Raw genomic sequence first — 21,971 nt, 5'->3', positions numbered from 1 at the left:
TAAGACCGAACATTGAAGGAAAGAAAGTGAGATCGCCTTTGGTGAAAAGGCGAAGATGACTTGTCCTCCACTTTAAGAAAAAGGAGATCCAGACTCCACCCCGGCGTGGCGAAAAAGAACCATCCGGCCTAGCCCAGCTGCCCCGGTGCCGACCAAGTGTGAGAAAATTGCAGACGAGCGAGGCCAAATCAGTAGTATTTTTTAATTTATTTCCGAGTTGAAGCGAGGCCAAATCGGTAAAAACGTGACGACCGGAGCAGCGAGCGAGGAATAAATGAGCGGCCGGGTGGCGGCCCAGCAGCACGCACCCGTGGCTCCTGTCGACCGCGGTCCAGCCCTCGCTCCCACACTGACACCGCCGCGCCGCGGGGCGAGAAAACCTGAGGCTGGGATCGCGCGAGGCGAGGCCAGCCCACACCCCCGCACCGCATCGGCATCTCTCCTCGTCACCACTCGCAACCCAATCCACCCGCTCCTCGGCGCCGGCGGCGTACCACGGCCACGGCGGCGCTCGGCTCCCCCCCGGCCATGGCCTCCAGGATGGCGCTCCGCCCCCACGGCGTCACGCCCCCCCTCGCCGGCCGCGGCGCCCGCAGGAGCGCCAGCGTCAGGGTCCTCGCCGTCGCCTCCTCCGCCTCCGCTAAGTAAGCCGCCCCTCTCTCCCCACCAGTTCGCGGCGAGTTCTACCCCCGTCCTCTCTCCTCCGTGGATAGATAGATTGGATGGATGGATCGTCAGCCCGAGGCGCCGCCAGTTTGTTCCGGATTGGCGGCGATGCGCGCTGTCCAGATATGAACAACTTTCCCGTTATGTGAATTCAGCCATTTTCTTCGTTCTGGGTCGTCAGATTCGACTTCCCCGCCCCGGCGGCGCCGCCGCCAGCCATCCGCACATGGCCGCCGCCGTCCCTCTCATCCTCCTCCTCAGATCAGGCGCAAACACAACAGTAGTGGAAGCAGAACCGCTGCCATTTAATTTTCTGCGAGCGCAGGCCACCAGTTTCCCTGTGCGGATCGACCCCAGCCCCGAGCCCCCTGCTCCCATGGTTCGTTTTGCCTTCCCACCCCACCGCACCCGAACTGCAGATCGCCAGTCAGTGCGTTCCACATTAAACTCCGCTGGGGCCTTCATGTTGCGTGCCGCGAGCGTTACTGTTGCATCCCATCCCATCCCAGAATGGCTCCGGGCGCGGTACCACTCCCACGCAGTCGTCTCCATTAACTGCCTTCTGTTTCAGTACTGGCCGGCCGGTGGCCGTGTCCGTGGGAGCCGGTGGTTCAGGTCGGTTTCATTCGGCTCAACGGCCTGCAATCATCGCTCACTCATTCACCATCAAGCACTCCACTTCGTTATAGTACGTCGGAGACCGAGGTGAACTATCACTGTCGGCCTGATTCGGCAGCCCTGCTGTGGTCCATGCCATGTTCTCGGTACCGGCGGGATTTAATTTTCGCAGTTGCTTGCTGTCCTAGGTTGTTGCTGCTGTTTTTATGACGGCCCTGTGCTGTTCATCTGCTCGCTTGACGGTTTCCTCGAGTTATTAAATGCATGATGACATCTGAAAGAGTATGGGTTTAGGAGGAGGATGACATCTCTGATGGAGGATGGGTTTAGGAGGACGACATCTGAAGGAGCATGGGTTTAGGAGCATGACACCTGATGGGGGATGGGTTTAGGAGGACGACACCTGAAGGAGGATGGGTCCGATTGACTGACTGACTGTGTCATGCCGTAGGTGCTTTGACATCCATTGTTCCATACTGGCCTATGTTTCTTAGAAATTAAATGAGTCGAGATTTTCATGCCGAAAGTTTGAAAATGATGAGGTTTCTCGCAGAACATGGATACTCTGCTGTCTGAACTTCACCTAAGTAGGTTTTGTACTACTTGATTCTGTAACAGAGAACCTGGTTTGCACCCAAGAGTATTTTTTCTGAGTTAGATCTGGCAATGAGGTTAGAGTAGCAGAGTGAGTCTGACAGCTTGCTAGTGGTAGTTGTCTTTCTGTTTCTCAGACTATCTTAGTTCTTCCATCCAGGATTCGTTCACAGTGACAGTGATATGCAGAACTTGGGACTTACATAGATATGAACGAAATACTAGCCTAATAAGGCTGATGCAATCCTTGCATTATTAAGTTCATTATAGGGGTCACAGTCACATCGTGGTTGGCATGGGATACAGCATGGGCCTGTAGGTCAATGACATCAGCTACTAACCTAACCACCTGTGTGCATTTATGGACGTATACTAGCATCTCCAATTCATGATATCTGAATGTAACATCATTACCAAACAGTACCAGATACAGTCGCACTAGTCCCTTGTATCTTGTATGTAACTCATAGTCCATATCAGTATTTATACTACCTTGTTTCCTGGTCGGCGTGGTGATATCATATCTCATGTAATCTTTGGCGGCATGGGTTCAGATTTAACCAAATCTACTGTACAATCTGGTTTCATGCATACTCTGCTTATGATGTCGAAGTAAAAAATTGCAGGCATGCCTAAGTTAATTTGAAAAACTGAAGAAAGATAAGGTGACCTGGTGGATTATCTTTCTGAACCCATATAAATTTATGAAATACCTTTTTCTTAGAAGTCATATGTTCTGAGTATAGACCTTGTTACACTCCTATATACACTACAAAAATGTTACTCCAGGCGTTAAGAGTGGCAACTCCATCGCTTCTGGGCTTCAGTTTTGATGTCATGACCTTTTTGTTTTTGCCCTTTCATATGCTCCAGCAATTCTGTTTTTCCATGTTATATGTGCTATTCATTCATTGCAAATCGAACAAGACAAAAGTTTGGTTGTTAATTTTCTAGGGCAGTTAAATAGTGATTCCGTGCTTGGGACACATATGAATCACATGGGTGTCTCTGCATTTTTTTGCTGTATCATTCATTGCATACTGTAGCAATGCATGTGTTTGTTTTGCATGATATAGGTAAATAACTAGTTTAAATCTCTGGAGTACACGACTAGTAGCAACCTGAGTAAAAATAAAATAAAATAACCTGGCATGTTAACCACATCAACATATGTCTTCTCCCACAAGTGCCAAATGCCTAAAGCAGGTGATGGAGTTGTCATCACATACATGGGTATTGCTGAATGTTGTTTTATTTTATATTCCAGGATTGAGAGCAAGAAGACGTTTGCTCCTCCAAAGGAGGTTCATGTCCAGGTTACACATTCGATGCCACCTCAGAAGATGGAAATATTTCAGTCTCTTGATGGTTGGGCTAGAGATAATCTGTTGCTGCATCTTAAGCCAGTTGAGAAGTGTTGGCAGCCACAGGATTTCCTCCCTGATCCAGCATCTGATGGATTTCACGATGAAGTTAAGGAACTCAGAGAACGTGCCAAGGAAATTCCTGATGATTATCTTGTTTGTTTGGTTGGAGACATGATTACAGAGGAAGCCCTTCCTACATACCAGACTATGCTTAACACCCTCGATGGTGTCCGAGATGAAACAGGTGCAAGCCCCACTGCTTGGGCCGTTTGGACGAGGGCATGGACTGCTGAGGAGAATAGGCATGGTGACCTCCTAAACAAGTATCTGTACCTCACTGGGAGAGTGGACATGAGGCAAATTGAGAAGACAATTCAGTATCTTATTGGCTCTGGAATGGTAAGTTGGTAACAGCTTTGTTCAACCATTTTATTGGCCATATTACTGCCTATCTTTTTTAACCACATTTTTTTTGCTTGCTCATGCCTCTTCCATACTCATGTTTAGCTAGTTGGCATGTACGTACTAAACATGTTGCTTTCATGAAATTCTTTTGAGAGCACCTCTAAGACAGTAAATCATACTATGAAAAACTGTGATATCTTCCAGTGGATTCTCTCTACCTTGAACTGTTTTTGTTCATGTTGGCTATTTCCATTGTTGAGGAAATCGTTAACTGGTAGCTGCCCGGTTGGCTGGTGAGTAGGGGATTAATCGACTAATCGGCAAGTTAATCGGCCATTTAATCAATTAATCGGACGATTTTTGAGTTTATCGGCTACTCGGTGACCCTACGAGTAGGGATTAATCGGCATCTTAACTGGTTAATCGGATGAATTCTTGAACAGGGGCTATTTCACAGAGAAGTACGTAAAACTGACATATACTTCTTTGTTGTTCTGTTTTCAGGACCCTAGGACAGAGAACAACCCATATCTTGGCTTCATCTACACCTCCTTCCAAGAGCGCGCGACCTTCATCTCACATGGAAACACCGCTCGCCATGCCAAGGACTTCGGTGACCTGAAGCTCGCGCAGATCTGCGGCATCATCGCCTCAGATGAGAAGCGGCATGAGACTGCATACACCAAGATCGTCGAGAAGCTGTTTGAGATTGATCCCGATGGCACCGTGCTTGCTCTGGCCGACATGATGAGGAAGAAGATCGCGATGCCTGCCCACCTGATGTTCGATGGGCAGGACGAGAAGCTGTTCGACCATTTCTCCATGGTGGCGCAGAGGCTCGGCGTGTACACCGCCAGGGACTACGCCGACATCCTCGAGTTCCTCGTTGGCAGGTGGAAGGTCCCCGAACTGACCGGCCTCTCTGGTGAGGGACACAAGGCCCAGGACTACCTCTGCACCCTCGCTGGCAGGATCCGGAAGCTGGACGAGAGGGCCCAGTCGAGGGCCAAGCAAGCCGGTAAGATGCCCTTCAGCTGGGTGTATGGCAGGGAGGTGCAGATGTGAGCACGAAGCGCCTCCATCACGGCGTTCCAAGCTTCCCGCGTACCTACCTGTCGTTCATGCATGTGGAGAGTCTGTCTTTGATATAACGAGGTTCGGACTCGCCTCGTTACATAGTTCTTCAGTTCAGGTTCGTCGTTGCCGTTCCTTATAGCGATAGGGAGATGTCGTCTGTCCGCGTGTGTGTTGTTAGTTTTGTGTACAACTTATGCTGGCTGTGTGGAGTGTGGACTGAACATGAACTGAAGCATGCAGCGTGCTGTTTGTGTTGTTCAGACCCCTTAAGTTTTGTGACCAATAACGCTTGTCATCTGCCGTGTTAGATGATAATAATGCGGAGCTCCAACTGAAGATCACTCACTAGTAGAGGGGCACATCTTTCAGATATAATGGATGTATTGTGCTCCTCCGTCCCATAATATAAGGATCCTTATATTATACTGTAGGACGGAGGGAGTAGCTGTCTGTCTGTCTGTCTATCTGAGACAGCATACGATTCAGCCGGCGGTGTTTCCGTATCTCTGCATAAATCAGTGGTTGCTATCCATCATGATGTGATTGATTGCTACGTGTGGGATGTGGCCAAACGCGTGCCATCGTTGGTGCATTTCAAAAGAAAAATGTTAGCGTAGGCACAAAATATGCCTGGTATAGACGGGTTAATATACGAAATGCTTGATATAGACGTAAATCATATACGTATTTCTCAGGAGCTCGTGCAGATGCGTGTTCGCTTGGTCAAGTAGCCAGCCATACCCGTTGTACAAGTTGAGGAGAGATCTACCAACAACTTGCCGGTGACCACTCGGCCTTGCCAATTGCAGCATTTGCTTCTTGTTCCTTTCTGAAAACAGACTATTCGCAGCATTTGAACTCAACTAGGCGTCTAGGCCTGTCTCCCTCTGCTCGCTCGCCACACTGTTTTTTCAGCTCAAATACGAGTCAGCCTAGCATTGTTCCAAGCAAGCGGTAGCGGGTTTTCCTCGGGAGAAATGCAAATCCTGAAAATGCCTACAGACCATAAGTTCGGCAAATTGCAGGCTTATTGATGCAAATATTGAAATGAACCATTCCCTTGTGTCATCATCATGCTCTGAAAGGTTAAAACAAATGGGAGGAGAGGAGAGCCATCATCCTCTCTTCTCTTCAGGGCAGTGTGCAGGATTGCTGACACGTGGCATCAAGGAAATATGCCGGGCTTCTCCAAGCAAGCCTCTATCTAAATCGGCACCAGTTCGCCTGACGCGGAGATCATCTCTGCCACCTGAAAGGGAGGTGACTGACGTCCGTAGCCAAAGTTCCCTTGATGAAACGGCGGGGCTCATTTCGTTTTCTGTCAGCAAAGGGAGAAGCGACCTCCTCTGCCCATGAAACAGCGCCTCGTCGACAGGCCTCTGGGATCCCCTCAAAAGAAGAAAAGACAAGACTCTGAGATGGAACTTGGAACAATTGATCCGCTGCGGAGTGGGAATTCGTGGACATGGCTTGCTACCTCGTCGCTTTCGTAAGACAGTATTCTAGTTTCTCAAGGAAATAAAATGGCTTCTGAATTAGGTCAGGCGAGTCGCCCATCCTAGATGACAGCACTGTGGGTTCAGATTAGAGAAAAAAAAAGGTTGCCCTTTCATAGATGATTTTTATTTTTGACGCTTACCTTTCGTAGATGCTCATGTAACAGCACATCTGTACATGTAGAGAATGCTAGATGTGTTGTGAATGCATGTAGATAACGCACAGTTGTTCTAAGGTGCCATGTTTGGCATGTTCCTGTTATGATAGTAATATAAAGTAAATAAAAGTACCTCACCAAAAATAATTAAACTAGCGTGGTTGTCAAAATACGGCTTTTACTCGATCACTCATTTCTAGCGTATAAGTGCATTATACAAAATTCACAAGTGATAAGAAATCGCAATCCAAATGTTCGCAAAATAAATTTCAGAACACTAGCAGGGCTCTGGCTATCTATTAGGAAAATGGAAGATGCGGAAATGGTCGCTTCTACAAAAAAGGGTTTCCCCCCGCTTTATAGATAAAGCATTACCAAACAACCGAATCCTGCCGATATAAACACACACACCACACCACACCCACCCAAGGCTGGATACAAGGACGCTGATAACAACAACACTACCCCAACAAAATCCTAGCCAACATCAGATGAACACAATAAGCACTACTGCGAAGATGCCGGGGCCCTCAACCATAGGCGGGCCACCGCGAAGAGGAGAAGCCGTGTAAGATGAACAATGAGCTCCAAAGCGGCGCCTTCAGCAAGGGAACGACATCATTGTGTCGCCACCGCCCAATCAAGAATTAGAGTTTCCTCCGGAGCACTACGACGACAGATGAGATGCCGCGATGGCACCTTCAAGAAGGGGACGGCGCTAGAACGCCGCCGCCGCTGGCCTGGCAAAGCAGAACGAGTTTTCACCCCGACCAACACTCATCGTCACCGGATTGGGTGAACGACCCACCCCGGTTAACACGCCGCCCACACGGCCATGCTGACCGGACAGCGCCCGTGCCGCGTGCTCCGCCCATGAGCACCTCGGCTACCACCAACCGGGCCGCCGCCACGGCATCGTGTTGGGGAACGCGGTATTTCAAAAATGTTCCTACGATCACGCAAGATCTATCTAGGAGATGTGAAAGGATCGATATGGTTGACTAGAGAGGGGGGGGGGGTGAATAGGCAACTAACAATTTTTAGCTTTTCTTTAGCAATTTAAACTTTGCATCAAAGTAGGTTGTCTAGATATGCAACTAGGTGAGCAACCTATATGATGCAATACGGATAGGAACACAAGCAAGCAAGATATATGAAACAAATAAGCTTCCACAAGTAAAGGCACGAGATAACCAAGAGTGGAGACAGTGGAGACGAGGATGTGTTGCCGAAGTTCCTTCCCTTTGAGAGGAAGTACGTCTCCGTTGGAGCGGTGTGGAGGCACAATGCTCCCCAACAAGCCACTAGGACCACCGTAATCTCCTCACGCCCTCACACAATGCGAGATGCCGTGATTCCACTATTGGTGCCCTTGGAGGCGACGACCGAACCTTTACAAACGAGGTTGGGGCAATCTCCACAACTCAATTGGAGGCTCCCAACGACACCATGAAGTTTCACCACAATGGACTATGGCTTCGCGGTGACCTCAACCGTCTAGGATGCTCAAACACCCAAGAGTAACAAGATCCGCAAGGGATTAGTGGGGGGAATCAAATATCTCTTGGTGGAAGTGTAGATCGGGGCCTTCTCAACCACTCCCGAGCAAATCAACAAGTTTGGTTGGCTAGGGAGTGAGATCGGGCGAAAATGGAGCTTGGAGCAATAATGGAGCTTAGTGGTGGAAGAGGTGAGTCAACGGGGAAGAAGGGGACCCCTTATATAGTGTGTGGAAAAGATCCAACCGTTACCCACCAACCAGCCCGCGGCCAACGGTACTACTGCAAGGCTGCGCGGTACTACTGCTTGCAACCAAGCGGTACTGCCGCACGGCTGTGCGGTACTACCGTACCGACCCACGGCACTGCCGCAACCCCAGCACATAACCTATAAACAGACGCACAGAAGCTGGGGGCGGTACTTCCGCACGCGCGGTACTACCGCGCCCCCCATGCGGTACTACCGCGAGGCAAAAAACCCAGCCAGGGGAGAAGGGAAACTTCCGTGCCTACTTCCGCAAAGAAACGGAAGTAGCAAAAACCCGACACAGTAGTACTGCCAAGGGGCGGTACTACTGCCTGACTGCATAGCGCGGTACTACCGCTTGGCGAAAACGGTACTACAGCGGTAGGTGCGGATGTAAAAAATTACATCCGCTCCTACTACCGCAAAGGGGCGGCACTAGCCTGGTGGGCAGCGGTAGTGCGGCTCCAGGGGAGCGGTACTACCGTGGGCACCTGCAGTGCTATCGCGCCACCGCGCGGTACTACCGCGGATGCCTACATTCTACCGTTAACCTGGGAGCAGTACTACTGCAACCAACAACGGCAGCCAGACAAGGGAGGCAAGAAAACGGAGGAAGCTCCAAGGAAGAACGAGGGGATAAGAAGGAGACGTGTACGTGATGATTCCACCCAAACCTTTCCAACGCGGACCCCCTCTTAATAGTACGGCTTTCCTACGACTCAAATCCACCAAAAAGAAAAGTAGAAAAGACGCCGTCTTCGTCAGTCTTCGAGGGGCACCCAATCGTCTTGTGCCTAGCAAAGAAGTGTCTGGGATACTCATGGCACACGATTAGTCCGCAAATGCGTTGTCATCAATCACCAAAACAGTTAGGGATAAATATGACCTTACAATCTCCCCCTTTTTGGTGGATTGATGACAAAACGGGATTTGCACAAAGAAAATACTATTAAGTAAATGCAAACCCCTCCTCTCTATAATATAGACGGGCTCCCCCTAGATGTGTGCCACCTAGATGAGTGCTATGGACTGCATGGCGCACGAATACTAGGAACACAGCTCCCCCTATATTATAGAGACAAGGCATATCTATCACTAGACAAGATAGTACAAACATAAGTTAACTAAGATAGATAGAGTGCATATGTCTTACACCATATGTAGGATAGGTCTCGAAGGCACAAACCAAACAAAAGCAAACGAGGCAAATGAGGTCCAAACGACAAAGCAGACAAACACACCAAGCACGACACGACGCAAATCCCTACACTCTCTCCCCCTTTGGCATCGAGACGCCAAAAAGGCAGAGAGGACGCCTACACACACGGGGTGGCTCAGGCAGAGAAGTTGTCCCACTGCTCCTCGTGCTCCTCATCAGACTCAACGGCAGGGATAGTATCCTCGAGGTCATCCTCTGAACTGGTCCACTTGTATCCCTGCTTTGACATCCAGGTAGCCTCAGGTGTGATGACGTCCTCAGACCCGCCCGACACATCTTCTCCAAAGAGCCTCATAACCTTCTTGTCACGGCGGCGACTCTCCTTGTCAGCCATGTGAGCCCTGTACTGTCCCTTCGCCTGCATGCAGAAGAGAGTCTTCATCTTGTCCTTTAGCTTCTTGGCCCATGACGGCTCAGAGGAAGAAGTGGTGGACCTAGCAGCACGGTCCCCAGCAACATTCTCATCAGCAGCAGCCTCCCGCTCACCAGCAGCCCTCCAGAAGAGGCCTCAGCACGGGTAGTGGTGTTGGCCCAGTTGGGCTTGACGCGGAGGCTGATGGACTCATGGCGAATCCAGTCTGGAGCAAGGAACTCATCACCTGGGTACATCTTCTCCCAAGTGGTGGAGAGCAGCAGAAACAGGTACGGTCCATAGATAGGTACCTTGCGAGTGAAGACCGCAAACCGAAGCTCACACCACATGATGTGTGAGACATCAAGTGGCTGAGTCTGAGAAGAACGTGCCTCTGCACACAAGAGCAACATGTCCACTAGATATGCATGTACCTTGTCCTTGTCGCCACGCAATGCGTGGGAACAGAGTGTTGCGGAAGATGCGATGCATGATATCCAGAAAGGAGTTTAACACCCAAGATGACTTGCCATTGGGGAGTACCTTCTCAACAAGGAGGGGCTGAAGCAGGTTCTTGTTGGCAGACTCAGAGTTGGCATGGGGGCGAAAGCCAACGGGGGTGTGAAGCCCGTCATCAGGAATGTGCAGCAGATCCATGAACTCTTTCCATGTAGCAGACAACTGACGGCCATTGGTCATCCAGGTCATCCTTCGCTCCTCCCCGGGATGAAAGTACACTGAGGCAAAGAACTGACAGATGAGCTCAGGGTCATAGTTAAGGTGAAAAGAGATCACCGGCTCAATAGCAAACTGCTCCACCAAGTCCAGAGCCTCTCCAAAATAGTCATGAAACTTGTCCTTCCGCAGGTGATGCATGTCTATCCACTTGACATCCACGAAGGTATTCTACTTGTTCTTGATCACATCCAAATAGATGAGAGCCTGTTGCTTGGTCCAGAACAACTCGGTGCCTCTGAGGATAGCCCGAGGATTCACATAGGGATTGATCTTCCGGCGCTCGACATACTCAGTGATTGAAATCTTGTCCATGCCCTTAGCAGGTTCCTTTTGTTTGCTGGCAGTGGTCTTGACATTGCGCTTGGGAGCATTGGAGCCCTCTGGGGCTTCATCTTGGGGGTTGCGCAGACGCTTGGAGCCAGTGTCACGACTGGGATTGGAACGGCGAGAGCCACCACCTGAGACACAGAACGCAAAAACACCCACAACAGCCAAGAGAGATTAATGCAAAGACCACAACAACGCAAGTGAAACAAGCAGAAAGCACACATGATAAATGCCTAGAGAGAGATTTGATCCCTACGGTAGTACTGCCAAGTGCTGCGGAGCTAAGATAGTAGTACGGCTCTTAGACGCGGTAGTACCGTGCGAGATCACGGTAGTACCGGGTGTAGGAGCGGTAGTACGACCTTAGCACCGCGGCTGGCGCGGTAGTACCGCGTCTGCAGAGCGGTAGTACCGCACAGTACGGTAGTACCGCACCTGACGGGCAGTAGTACCGCAAGAGCGGTAGTACTGCACCTGATGGGCGGTACTACCGCACCGCGTCAGATCTGAACAAGTTCAAATCTGAACAAAGCCCGTGAAACCACGGCGGTACTACGGTTGGACAAAGCTACCACAAGACAGCATATCAAGTATGTTTCCTACGCATCACGACTCTCCTACATCCTACTCTTGCACAGATTTGGCCTAAAATCTCAAGAACGACAAATTTCTCCCCAAAAACCTAGAAGCAAGAGAACAACCAAGAAAAAGAGGGATTTGGGGAAAAACCTTGGTCCATGGCAAGAGGAAATAGTGGGGAACGATCCCACCAGTCGGAATCCGAGGAGAGTGGCCGGAGACGGAGATCCGGCGAGGGCCTCCGGCGCCGTTCTTGAGAGAGAGACAAACGAATGGGTATGGGGAGTTGGAACTCCCCTGCCCGAGTCATAACCCCCACGCGCCCTCGACGGCACGGTAGTACCGTGCCCAGACACGGTAGTACCGCCCGACGCGGTACTTCCGAAGTATCGCACCAGAGCGGTAGTACCATGCTGTGGCACGGTAGTACCGTGCCTCCCAAAGCGGTAGTACCGCGGCCAGACACGGTAGTATCGTGAGCTCAAGAAGATGCACGTTTCGAGCACACGAAAAACTGGATCTTTGCATAAAACACTCCGAGCCAACACGACACCACAAGACCACGCAACACACAAAACCAGAAAGGCTCATGACAAACGAACCAACCACGAGACACCACCTCTCCAAAAGAGAGGGCGGTGGCCGTAGCCACCTATGTTTGTGTCAATTGGTATGGCACCGCGAAGAATTATCCTTGGTTCCATGACCAAAACTCGTCTTTGAAGCACAAGTACCATCAAACATGGCTAATATGAAAGACTTGATTGATTTATGCATAATGGGGGGAGGGAGAGTTCATTGAGAGAACATCACTCCCCCTATGTCCATGCCTACATCTAAATAGGACAACACGTTGAGTATGGTGGGATGTGCAAGGGTTCAAGCAACATTGCTCGAAACGATGATATTTAGCTCATGCCTTAACTCGCGAAATCTTGCTTCATCCAAGGGCTTCGTGAAGATATCTGCAAGGTTATCATGAGTGTTGACGTAGTTGAGCTCGATCTCTCCTCGCCTAATGTGATCCCGGATGAAGTGATACCGGATCTCAATATGCTTCGTCTTGAAGTGTTGCACCGGGTTGAGAGAGATCTTGATGGCACTTTCATTGTCACACCAAAGAGGCACTTTGTCACAAGTGACACCATAATCCTTTAAAGTTTGCCTCATCCATAAGAGTTGTGCACAACAACTACCGGCCGCCACATACTCCGCTTCGGTGGACGAGAGAGACACACAACTTTGCTTTTTGGAAGACCAACTTACCAAAGAGCAACCAAGGAATTGGCACCCTCCGGAAGTGGACTTCCTATCCACTTTGTCTCCCACCCAATCGGAATCCGAGTACCCTACAAGCTTGAAGTTTGATCCTCTTGGGTACCATAAGCCAAAGTTTGGGGTATGAGCCAAATATCGAAAGATTCGTTTGACCGCCACATAGTGACTTTCCTTAGGTGCGGCTTGAAACCGTGCACAAATTCCCACACTCAACATGATGTCCGGTCTAGATGCACAAAGGTAAAGCAAGGATCCAATCATGGAACGATATACCTTTTGATCCACCACTTTACCATTGGGATCTAAGTCAAGTTGGCACTTGGTGGGCATTGGAGTGGAAGCCGGCTTGACGTCACTTAGCTTGAATCTCTTGAGCATGTCTTGAGTGTATTTGGATTGATTGATGAAGGTTCCTTCTCTTCTTTGCTTCACTTCGAACCCTAGAAAGAACTTCAACTCTCCCATGGAGGACATCTCGAACTTTGAGGTCATGAGAGCAGCAAATTCCTCATTGAAAGCTTTGTTAGGAGAACCAAAGATAATATCATCAACATATAATTGGCACACAAACAACTCCCCTTTGACCTTCTTAGTAAAAAGAGTGGGGTCGATTAGCCCAACTTCAAAACCACGGTCTTGTAACAACTCGGTAAGGTGGTCATACCACGCACGTGGGGCTTGTTTAAGGCCATAGAGTGCCTTATCGAGTTGATACACATGATCGGGAAAGTAGGGATCCTCGAACCCGGGGGGTTGCTTGACGTAAACCAATTCATTAATAGGACCATTAAGAAAAGCACTATTCACATCCATTTGTTGTAACTTAAAGTTGTGATGAGAAGCATATGCAATCAACATGCGAATGGATTCAAGACGAGCAACGGGAGCAAAGGTTTCACCGTAGTCGATACCCTCGACTTGGGAGTAGCCTTGTGCTACCAGACGAGCCTTGTTGCGAATGATAATCCCATGGGCATCTTGCTTGTTCTTAAATATCCACTTGGTTCCTATGACATTGTGATTCCCGGTTGGTCTTGGCACCAATCTCCACACTTTGTTGCGCTCGAAGTTGTTGAGTTCTTCATGCATGGCATTGAGCCAATCCGGATCTTCTAGAGCCTCATAGACCTTGTGGGGTTCCACACAAGAGACAAATGCGTGATGCTCACAATAATTTGCTAATTGTCTATGAGTGCTTACCCCCTTTCTTAAGCTTCCAAGCACATTCGTCATGAGATGATCCTTGGTGGAGAGCTTGGAAGCAACCTTGGCGGCACGACGCTCTAATTCCTCCTCGGTGGTGAGTTGAGGAGCGGTTACTTGATCATCTTGAGCGTCGTCATGAACTTGTTCTTGATCTTGAACTTGCTTGGCGGAGAGAACTTGACCTTGGGCATCACTTGGTGTGTCCACACCGTCTTGAGTATGATCTTGCCCTTGGTCCTGTTCATGAGGTTGAGGGCCTTCACTTTGTTCTTCGGAAGCGTGTGGGCCTTGGGTTGGTGATGGCTCCACTTGAGTGGAGCATTGTCCTTCTCCTTCGGCCACAAGGGGTTCCTCAATGGGTAGGATAAAACCAACACCCATTCTTCTTATGGCTTGAGGAGGAATTTCATCACCTACATCACAAGTGCCACTTTGCTCCACTTGGGAGCCGTTATTCTCATCAAACTCCACGTTACACGTCTCCTCAATAAGTCCCGTGGATTTATTGAGGACACGGTAAGCATGAGAGTTTGTAGCATAACCAACAAATATGCCCTCATAAGCTCTAGCCTCAAATTTAGACAACCAAACACCTTTTTTGAGAATGAAACACTTACACCCGAATACCCGGAAGTACTTGAGGTTGGGCTTGTTACTGATGAGTATCTCATATGGAGTCTTGTTCAAGCCCTTGCGGAGGTAGAGCCGATTGGATGCATGACATGCGGTGTTGATGGCTTCGGCCCAAAAGTTGTACGGAGACTTGAACTCCGCCATCATGGTCCTTGCCGCATCCATCAACGTCCGGTTCTTCCTCTCCACAACACCGTTTTGTTGAGGGGTGTAGGGTGCGGAATATTGATGTTTCATTCCCTCATCACTAAGAAACTCATCCAAGGTGTAGTTCTTGAACTCGGTGCCGTTGTCACTTCTTATTGTCAAGATCTTTGCATTGTATTGACGTTGAGCTTCATTTGCAAAGTCAATGACGGTTTGTTGGGTCTCACTCTTCCTCTTGAAGAAATACACCCACGTGTACCTTGAGTAGTCATCCACAATCACCAAGCAATACTTCCTACCTCCAAGACTATCGAAGGATGGAGGCCCAAAGAGATCCATGTGAAGGAGCTCCAAAGGCCTCTTTGAATAAATGATAGTCGTGGGAGGGTGAGCCTTCTCATGTAGCTTTCCTTCGATACAGGCACTGCAAGCACGATCTTTAGCAAAACTAACATTCGTTAGTCCATGGACATGGTCCCACTTGAGGAGACTTTGCAAAGATCTCATATTGACATGGGCTAAATGGCGATGCCAAAGCCATCCCACATCAACTTTAGACATTAGGCATGTCACGGTCTTAGTGGGTCGCTCCGAAAAGTTAATCACATAGAGACCGTTCTCGACATGCCCAACAAAAACTACTTTAAGAGTCTTGCTCCACAAGAGGGCCACGGTATCGATATCAAAGAAAGTGGCAAAGCCCATGATAGCAAGTTGACGAACGGAAAGTAAATTATATGCAAGGGACTCAACAAGCATGACCTTCTCGATCGTGAGATCATGAGAGATGAACACTTTGCCAAGTCCCAATACCTTAGAAGATGAGGCGTCACCCCACTCGACATTGGTGGGCATAGATGGAACTTTGTGCACGTCCACCACCAAGTCCTTGCTTCCGGTCATATGATTTGTAGCTCCGCTATCGAGCAACCATGATCCACCACCGGAAGCAAACACCTACAAGAGATCAATGCTTGGTTTTAGGTACCCATTTTGTAATGGGTCCTTTGATGTTAGTAACAAGGGTCTTAGGAACCCAAATAGACCATTCAATGTACTCATGAAGAGAACCAACAAATTTGGCATAAACATGCCCATCACTAGCACGACATAACACATAAGAAGGGTTAAAATCGCCGGCTTTGTTGAGAGGGGTGGCACTGCCCTTCTTGACATTGTTGTTCTTCTTCTCCTCGGGGGCACTCTCTCCCTCCCTCACAAAGGTTTTCATGAGGGGAGGAGGTCGTTTGGTCTTGTCATTCTTCTTCTTGTTCTTGGAGTCGGGCACGTACCCAACCCCTTCCTTGGCCACACCTCCCTTTTGGTTGATCAAGAGATCGTTGAGGTTCTTCTTGCCTTGTATGCAAGTCGCAAGACCTCTCTCAAGTTGCTCCTTCAACTTAGCATTTTCCTCAACAAGATGTATATGCTCACAACACGGGTTAGTAGCATTTGCATTATCAATTAGAACCATATGAGGAAAAGTTGCTTTCTCCTTAGTTAGCTTCACTTGGAGTTGATCATGAGACTCCTTGAGACTAGCGTGAATACCCTTCAAGGCCTTGTGGGCCTTGTAAAGTATATCAAACTCCTCTTTGAGTCTAGCAAGATCAACCCCGAGTTTGTCCTTCTCGGAATTTAGCACACGAGAAACAATGAGGACATGATCATAATCTTTCTTTAACTTAGCATGATCAACGTTGTGTGACTCCTCAAGAGCCAAACGAAGACCACGCTCTTCCCCAAGAGCATTGGAAAGATCCGAAATATCATCGGCATAGTCACGACTATGCCCTTCCATCTTAGAGATGGTGTCTTCGTGAGCCTCGATCATGTCATTGGCTTCACCAAGTTGTTCCAAGAGAGCAACAAAGTGCTTCTTGGATTTTCCCTTGAGTTTGCCCATAAAGGCCTCAAACTCGTTAGCCTCCAGATTAGCTCCCTCAAGTTCATTAATGCTATCCGTCAGGGAAGGATGATTAATGATGGTAGTTTTGATGTTGGAGGTTACCTTGTTGGTGGCTTTAGCCATGAGGCACTTGGCGGTGATGCTCTCGTTGGGTGAGTTGAAGAGAGACACCCGTGACGTTGTTGCAATGGCAACGGAGGCCATGGAAACCAACTCATCATCTTCATCATCGTCATCATCCTTATTGTACTCTTCTTGCACAACCAAAGCCTTGGGAGGAGTCTTCTTGGTGAAGTTGTTCTTGTTGGGGAACGACTTGGCCTTGTCCTTTCGGATGAGCTTGCCACCATTGTCTTCCCTCTTCTCATACGGACATTCCGCAACGAAATGACTCACGTTGCCGCAATTGTAGAAAGTCCTTACACGTTGCTTGCCCCTTGTGCCACTCGAGTTGCTTTTGCTAAAGTTTGGCCTCGAGTTTTTCTTGCTCCAAAATTGCCTTGAAGCAAGTGCCATGTGTTCATGATATGCATACTTCGTATCTTCGGGGTTCCTCTCCTCTTCTTCCTCTTCTTCTTCTTCCACGGTGAGCTTGGCCTTCAATGCAAGGTTAGGCTTCTTTGCCCGTTGAGAACGGAGCACCGCATTGTCGGCGGTCTTGTCCAAAATGTTCATGGCCACAAACTCATCCAACACTTCGCTTGAGGTCAGAGTGTGGAAGTCCGGTCTTTGACGAATGACGGAGGACATGGCCTTGTGATAGGGCATCATTGCCTTGAGGAATTTGCACTTGATCCAATTGTCATCCGTGTCCTTGCTCCCGTGATCTCGTAGTGAGACCGCGAGTTTGGTCACTCTCCGATAAACCTCACGAGGTTCTTCATCTTCTTTCATTGCAAACTCATCGGCCTCATCTTGTACCACTTCATAATTGGAGCGTTGAATGCTTGCGCTTCCTCGGTAGAGAGAGACAACACAATGCCATGCATCTTTGGCCAAGGCGAAGGGACGAAGATGAGGTAGTTCTTCGGGTGGAATTGCATCTTGAATGATGAAGAGAGCATTCTCATTGAATTGATTATCCACGGCTTCTTGAGGAGTGAAGTTGCTTGGATCATGCGGATAAAAACCTTCTTCAATGATTCTCCAAAGGTTAGTGTTCACATGATTTAAATGACGTTTAAAGTGGTAAACCCAAGAATCAAAGTCATCATTTTTCACAATCTTAGGAGGAGGACCGGCATGATTCAAATGAGTGGAAGGAATCGGTCCACCATAAACAAGTGGTGGTTCCACATGGGCAAAGATGCCGGTGCCATTCTTACCACTAGAAGAAGGAGCCTTTTCACTACTATCTTCCCCCTTGTCGGGGATAGCATCCGTCACCTTGTTGGCGGGATCACCCACTTTCAACGGTGCGGTGGATAGTTTAAGCCCTCAAGAAATTTAGTAAACATGCTCTCAACTTCGGTCGTCATGGAGGTTTTCAATGTCTCCAAGGCCACATTGAACTCCTCACGAGAGACCGAGGTCCCCCCATCGCCCGTAGACGAGATAGAATTCACACCGGAGTGTTCCTCCACACCATCTACAGTATCAACCATACTCTTTGGACGGTAAAGTCCTTAATAAAGAGACGAGGCTCTGATACCAATTGAAAGGATCGATATGGTTGACTAGAGGGGGGGGGGGTGAATAGGCAACTAACAATTTTTAGCTTTTCTTTAGCAATTTAAACTTTGCATCATAGTAGGTTGTCTAGATATGCAACTAGGTGAGCAACCTATATGATGCAATACGGATAGGAACACAAGCAAGCAAGATATATGAAACAAATAAGCTTCCACAAGTAAAGGCACGAGATAACCAAGAGTGGAGACGATGGAGACGAGGATGTGTTGCCAAAGTTCCTTCCCTTTGAGAGGAAGTACGTCTCCGTTGGAGCGGTGTGGAGGCACAATGCTCCCCAAGAAGCCACTTGGGCCACCGTAATCTCCTCACGCCCTCACACAATGCGAGATGCCGTGATTCCACTATTGATGCCCTTGGAGGCGGCGACCGAACCTTTACAAACGAGGTTGGGGCAATCTCCACAACTCAATTGGAGGCTCCCAACGACACCACGAAGCTTCACCACAATGGACTATGGCTTCGCGGTGACCTCAACCGTCTAGGATGCTCAAACACCCAAGAGTAACAAGATCCGCAAGGGATTAGTGGGGGGAATCAAATATCTCTTGGTGGAAGTGTAGATCGGGGCCTTCTCAACCACTCCCGAGCAAATCAACAAGTTTGGTTGGCTAGGGAGTGAGATCGGGCGAAAATGGAGCTTGGAGCAATAATGGAGCTTAGTGGTGGAAGAGGTGAGTCAACGGGGAAGAAGGGGACCCCTTATATAGTGTGTGGAAAAGATCCAACCGTTACCCACCAACCAGCCCGCGGCCAGCGGTACTACCGTGCCTGGCCAGCGGTACTACTGCAAGGCCGCGCGGTACTACTGCTTGCAACCAAGCGGTACTACCGCACGACTGTGCGGTACTACCGTACCGACCCACGGTACTGCCGCAACCCCAGCACAGAACCTATAAACAGACGCATAGAAGCTGGGGGCGGTACTTCCGCACGCGCAGTACTACCGCGCCCCCCATGCGGTACTACCGCGAGGAAAAAAACCCAGCCAGGGGAGAAGGGAAACTTCCGTGCCTACTTCCGCAAAGAAACGGAAGTAGCAAAAACCCGACACAGTAGTACTGCCGAGGGGCAGTACTACTGCCTGACTGCATAGCGCGATACTACCGCTCGGTGAAAACGGTACTACCGCGGTAGGTGCGGATGTAAAAAATTACATCCGCTCCTACTATCGCAAAGGGGCGGCACTAGCCTGGTGGGCAGCGGTAGTGCGGCTCCAGGGGAGCGGTACTACCGTGGGCACCTGCGGTACTACCGCCCTACCGCACGGTACTACCGCGGATGCCTATGGTACTACCGTTGACCTGGGAACAGTACTACCGCAACCAACAACGGCAGCCAGACAAGGGAGGCAAGAAAACGGAGGAAGCTCCAAGGAAGAAGGAGGGGATAAGAAGGAGACGTGTACGTGATGATTCCACCCAAACCTTTCCAACGCGGACCCCCTCTTAACAGTATGGCTTTCCTACGACTCAAATCCACCAAAAAGAAACGTAGAAAAGACGCCGTCTTCGTCAGTCTTCGAGGGGCACCCAATCGTCTTGTGCCTAGCAAAGAAGTGTCTGGAATACTCATGGCACACGATTAGTCCGCAAATGCGTTGTCATCAATCACCAAAACACTTAGGGATAAATATGACCTTACAAGATGCATATCAACAAGAGGGAAGAGTGTGTCTACATTCCCTTGTAGACCGAAAGCAGAAGCGTTTAGTAACACGGTTGATGTAATCGAACGTCTTCGTGATCCAACCGATCCAAGTACCGAACGTACGACACCTCTGCGATCACCACACGTTCAGCTCGATGACATCCCTCGATTTCTTGATCCAGTTGAGGACGAGGGAGAGTTTTGTCAGCACGACGGTGTGGCACGGTGATGATGAAGTTACTGGCGCAGGGCTTCGCCTAAGCACTACGACGATATGAACGAGGTGTGTAACTGTGGAGGGGGGCACCGCACATGGCTAAGACAATTGATCTTTTGTGTTCTAGGGTGTGATGTCTACTACACAACCTTCTTCTTGTAGAAGTTGTTGGGCCTCCAAGTGCAGAGGTTTGTAGGACAGTAGAAAATTTCCCTCAAGTGGATGACCTAAGGTTTATCAATCCGTAGGAGGCGTAGGATGAAGATGGTCTCTCTCAAGCAACCCTGCAACCAAATAACAAAGAGTCTCTTGTGTCCCCAACACAACCAATACAATGGTAAATTGTATAGGTGCACTAGTTCGGCGAAGAGATGGTGATACAAGTGCAATATGGATAGTAGATAATAGTTTTTGTAATCTGAAAATATAAAAACAGCAAGGTAACTAATGATAAAAGTGAGCGTAAACAGTATTGCAATGTGTGGAAATAAGGCCTAGGGTTCATACTTTCGCTAGTGTAAGTTCCCTCAACAATACTAACATAATTGGATCACATAACTATCCCTCAACATGCAACAAAGAGTCACTCCAAAGTCACTAATAGCGGAGAACGAACGAAGAGATTATGGTAGGGTACGAAACCACCTCAAAGTTATTCTTTCCAATCAATCCGTTGGGCTATTCCTATAAGTGTCACAAACAGCCCTAGAGTTCGTACTAGAATAACACCTTAAGACACAAATCAACCAAAACCCTAATGTCACCTAGATACTCCAATGTCACCTCAAGTATCCGTGGGTATGATTATACGATATGCATCACACAATCTCAGATTCATCTATTCAACCAACACATAGAACCTCAAAGAGTGCCCCAAAGTTTCTACCGGAGAATCACGAAGAAAACGTGTGCCAACCCCTATGCATAGGTTCATGAACCCGCAAGTTGGTCACCAAAACATACATCAAGTGGCACGTGATATCCCATTGTCACCACAGATACGCACGTCAAGACATACATCAAGTGTTCTCAAGTCTTTAAAGACTCAATCCGATAAGATTATTTCAAAGGGGAAACTCAATTCATTACAAGAGAGAAGAGGGGGAGGAGAAACATAAGATCCAACTATAATAACAAAGCTCGCGATACATCAAGATCGTGCCAAATCAAGAACACGAGAGAGAGATCAAACACATAGCTACTGGTACATACCCTCAGCCCCGAGGGAGAACTACTCCCTCCTCGTCATGGAGAGCAACGGGATGATGAAGATGGCCACCGGAGAAGGATTGCCCCCTCCGGCAGGGCGCCGGAACGGGTCTAGATTGGCTTTCGGTGGCTACAGAGGCTTCTGGCGGCGGAACTCCCGATCTATTGTGCGTTCTGGAAGTTTTAGGGTATATGGAGTTATATAGGCAGAAGAAGCACGTCAGGGGGGTGGGCGCGCCCCCACCCTCATGGGCAGCTCCCGTATCTTCTGACGTGGGGTCCAAGTCCATCAGGTGTGTTTTCTTCCAAAAATAACTTCTCCAGTTGATTTCGTTCCGTTTCGACTCCGTCTGATATTCCTTTTCTTCAAAACACTGAAATAGGCATAAAACAACAAATCTGGGCTGGGCCTCCGGTTAATAGATTAGTCCCAAAAATAATATAAAAGTGGATAATAAAGCCTAATATTGCCCAAAACAGTAGATAATATAGCATGGAGCAATCAAAAATAATAGATACGTTGGAGACGTATCAAGCATCCCCAAGCTTAATTCCTGCTCGTCCTCGAGTAGGTAAATGATAAAAAGAGAATTTTTGATGCGGAGTGCTACTTGGCATAATTTCAATGCAAATCTTCTTAATTGTGATATGAATATTCAGATTAGAAAGATTCAAGACAAAAGTTTATATT

The 21,971-nt window shown here is 48.7% G+C and overlaps 1 protein-coding gene across 1 annotated transcript; it reads left to right on the top strand.

Annotated features, from left to right (window-relative positions):
• The first annotated feature begins 290 nt into the window (after window positions 1-290).
• On the top strand, window positions 291-4,987 carry LOC125545742 (stearoyl-[acyl-carrier-protein] 9-desaturase 2, chloroplastic). The gene is made up of 3 exons (XM_048709774.2): window positions 291-644; window positions 3,146-3,644; window positions 4,155-4,987. Exons 1-3 carry the CDS (start codon window positions 529-531, stop codon window positions 4,713-4,715), a joined length of 1,176 nt encoding a protein of 391 aa, XP_048565731.1. The 5' UTR covers window positions 291-528; the 3' UTR covers window positions 4,716-4,987.
• The last annotated feature ends 16,984 nt before the right edge of the window (window positions 4,988-21,971 follow it).

This window comes from Triticum urartu, chromosome 3A (genome assembly GCF_056163025.1).
Source record: "Triticum urartu cultivar PI428250 chromosome 3A, HENAU_Tu73, whole genome shotgun sequence".
Lineage (NCBI taxonomy): Eukaryota > Viridiplantae > Streptophyta > Magnoliopsida > Poales > Poaceae > Triticum > Triticum urartu.
This window is presented reverse-complemented; position numbering and strand designations above follow the sequence as displayed.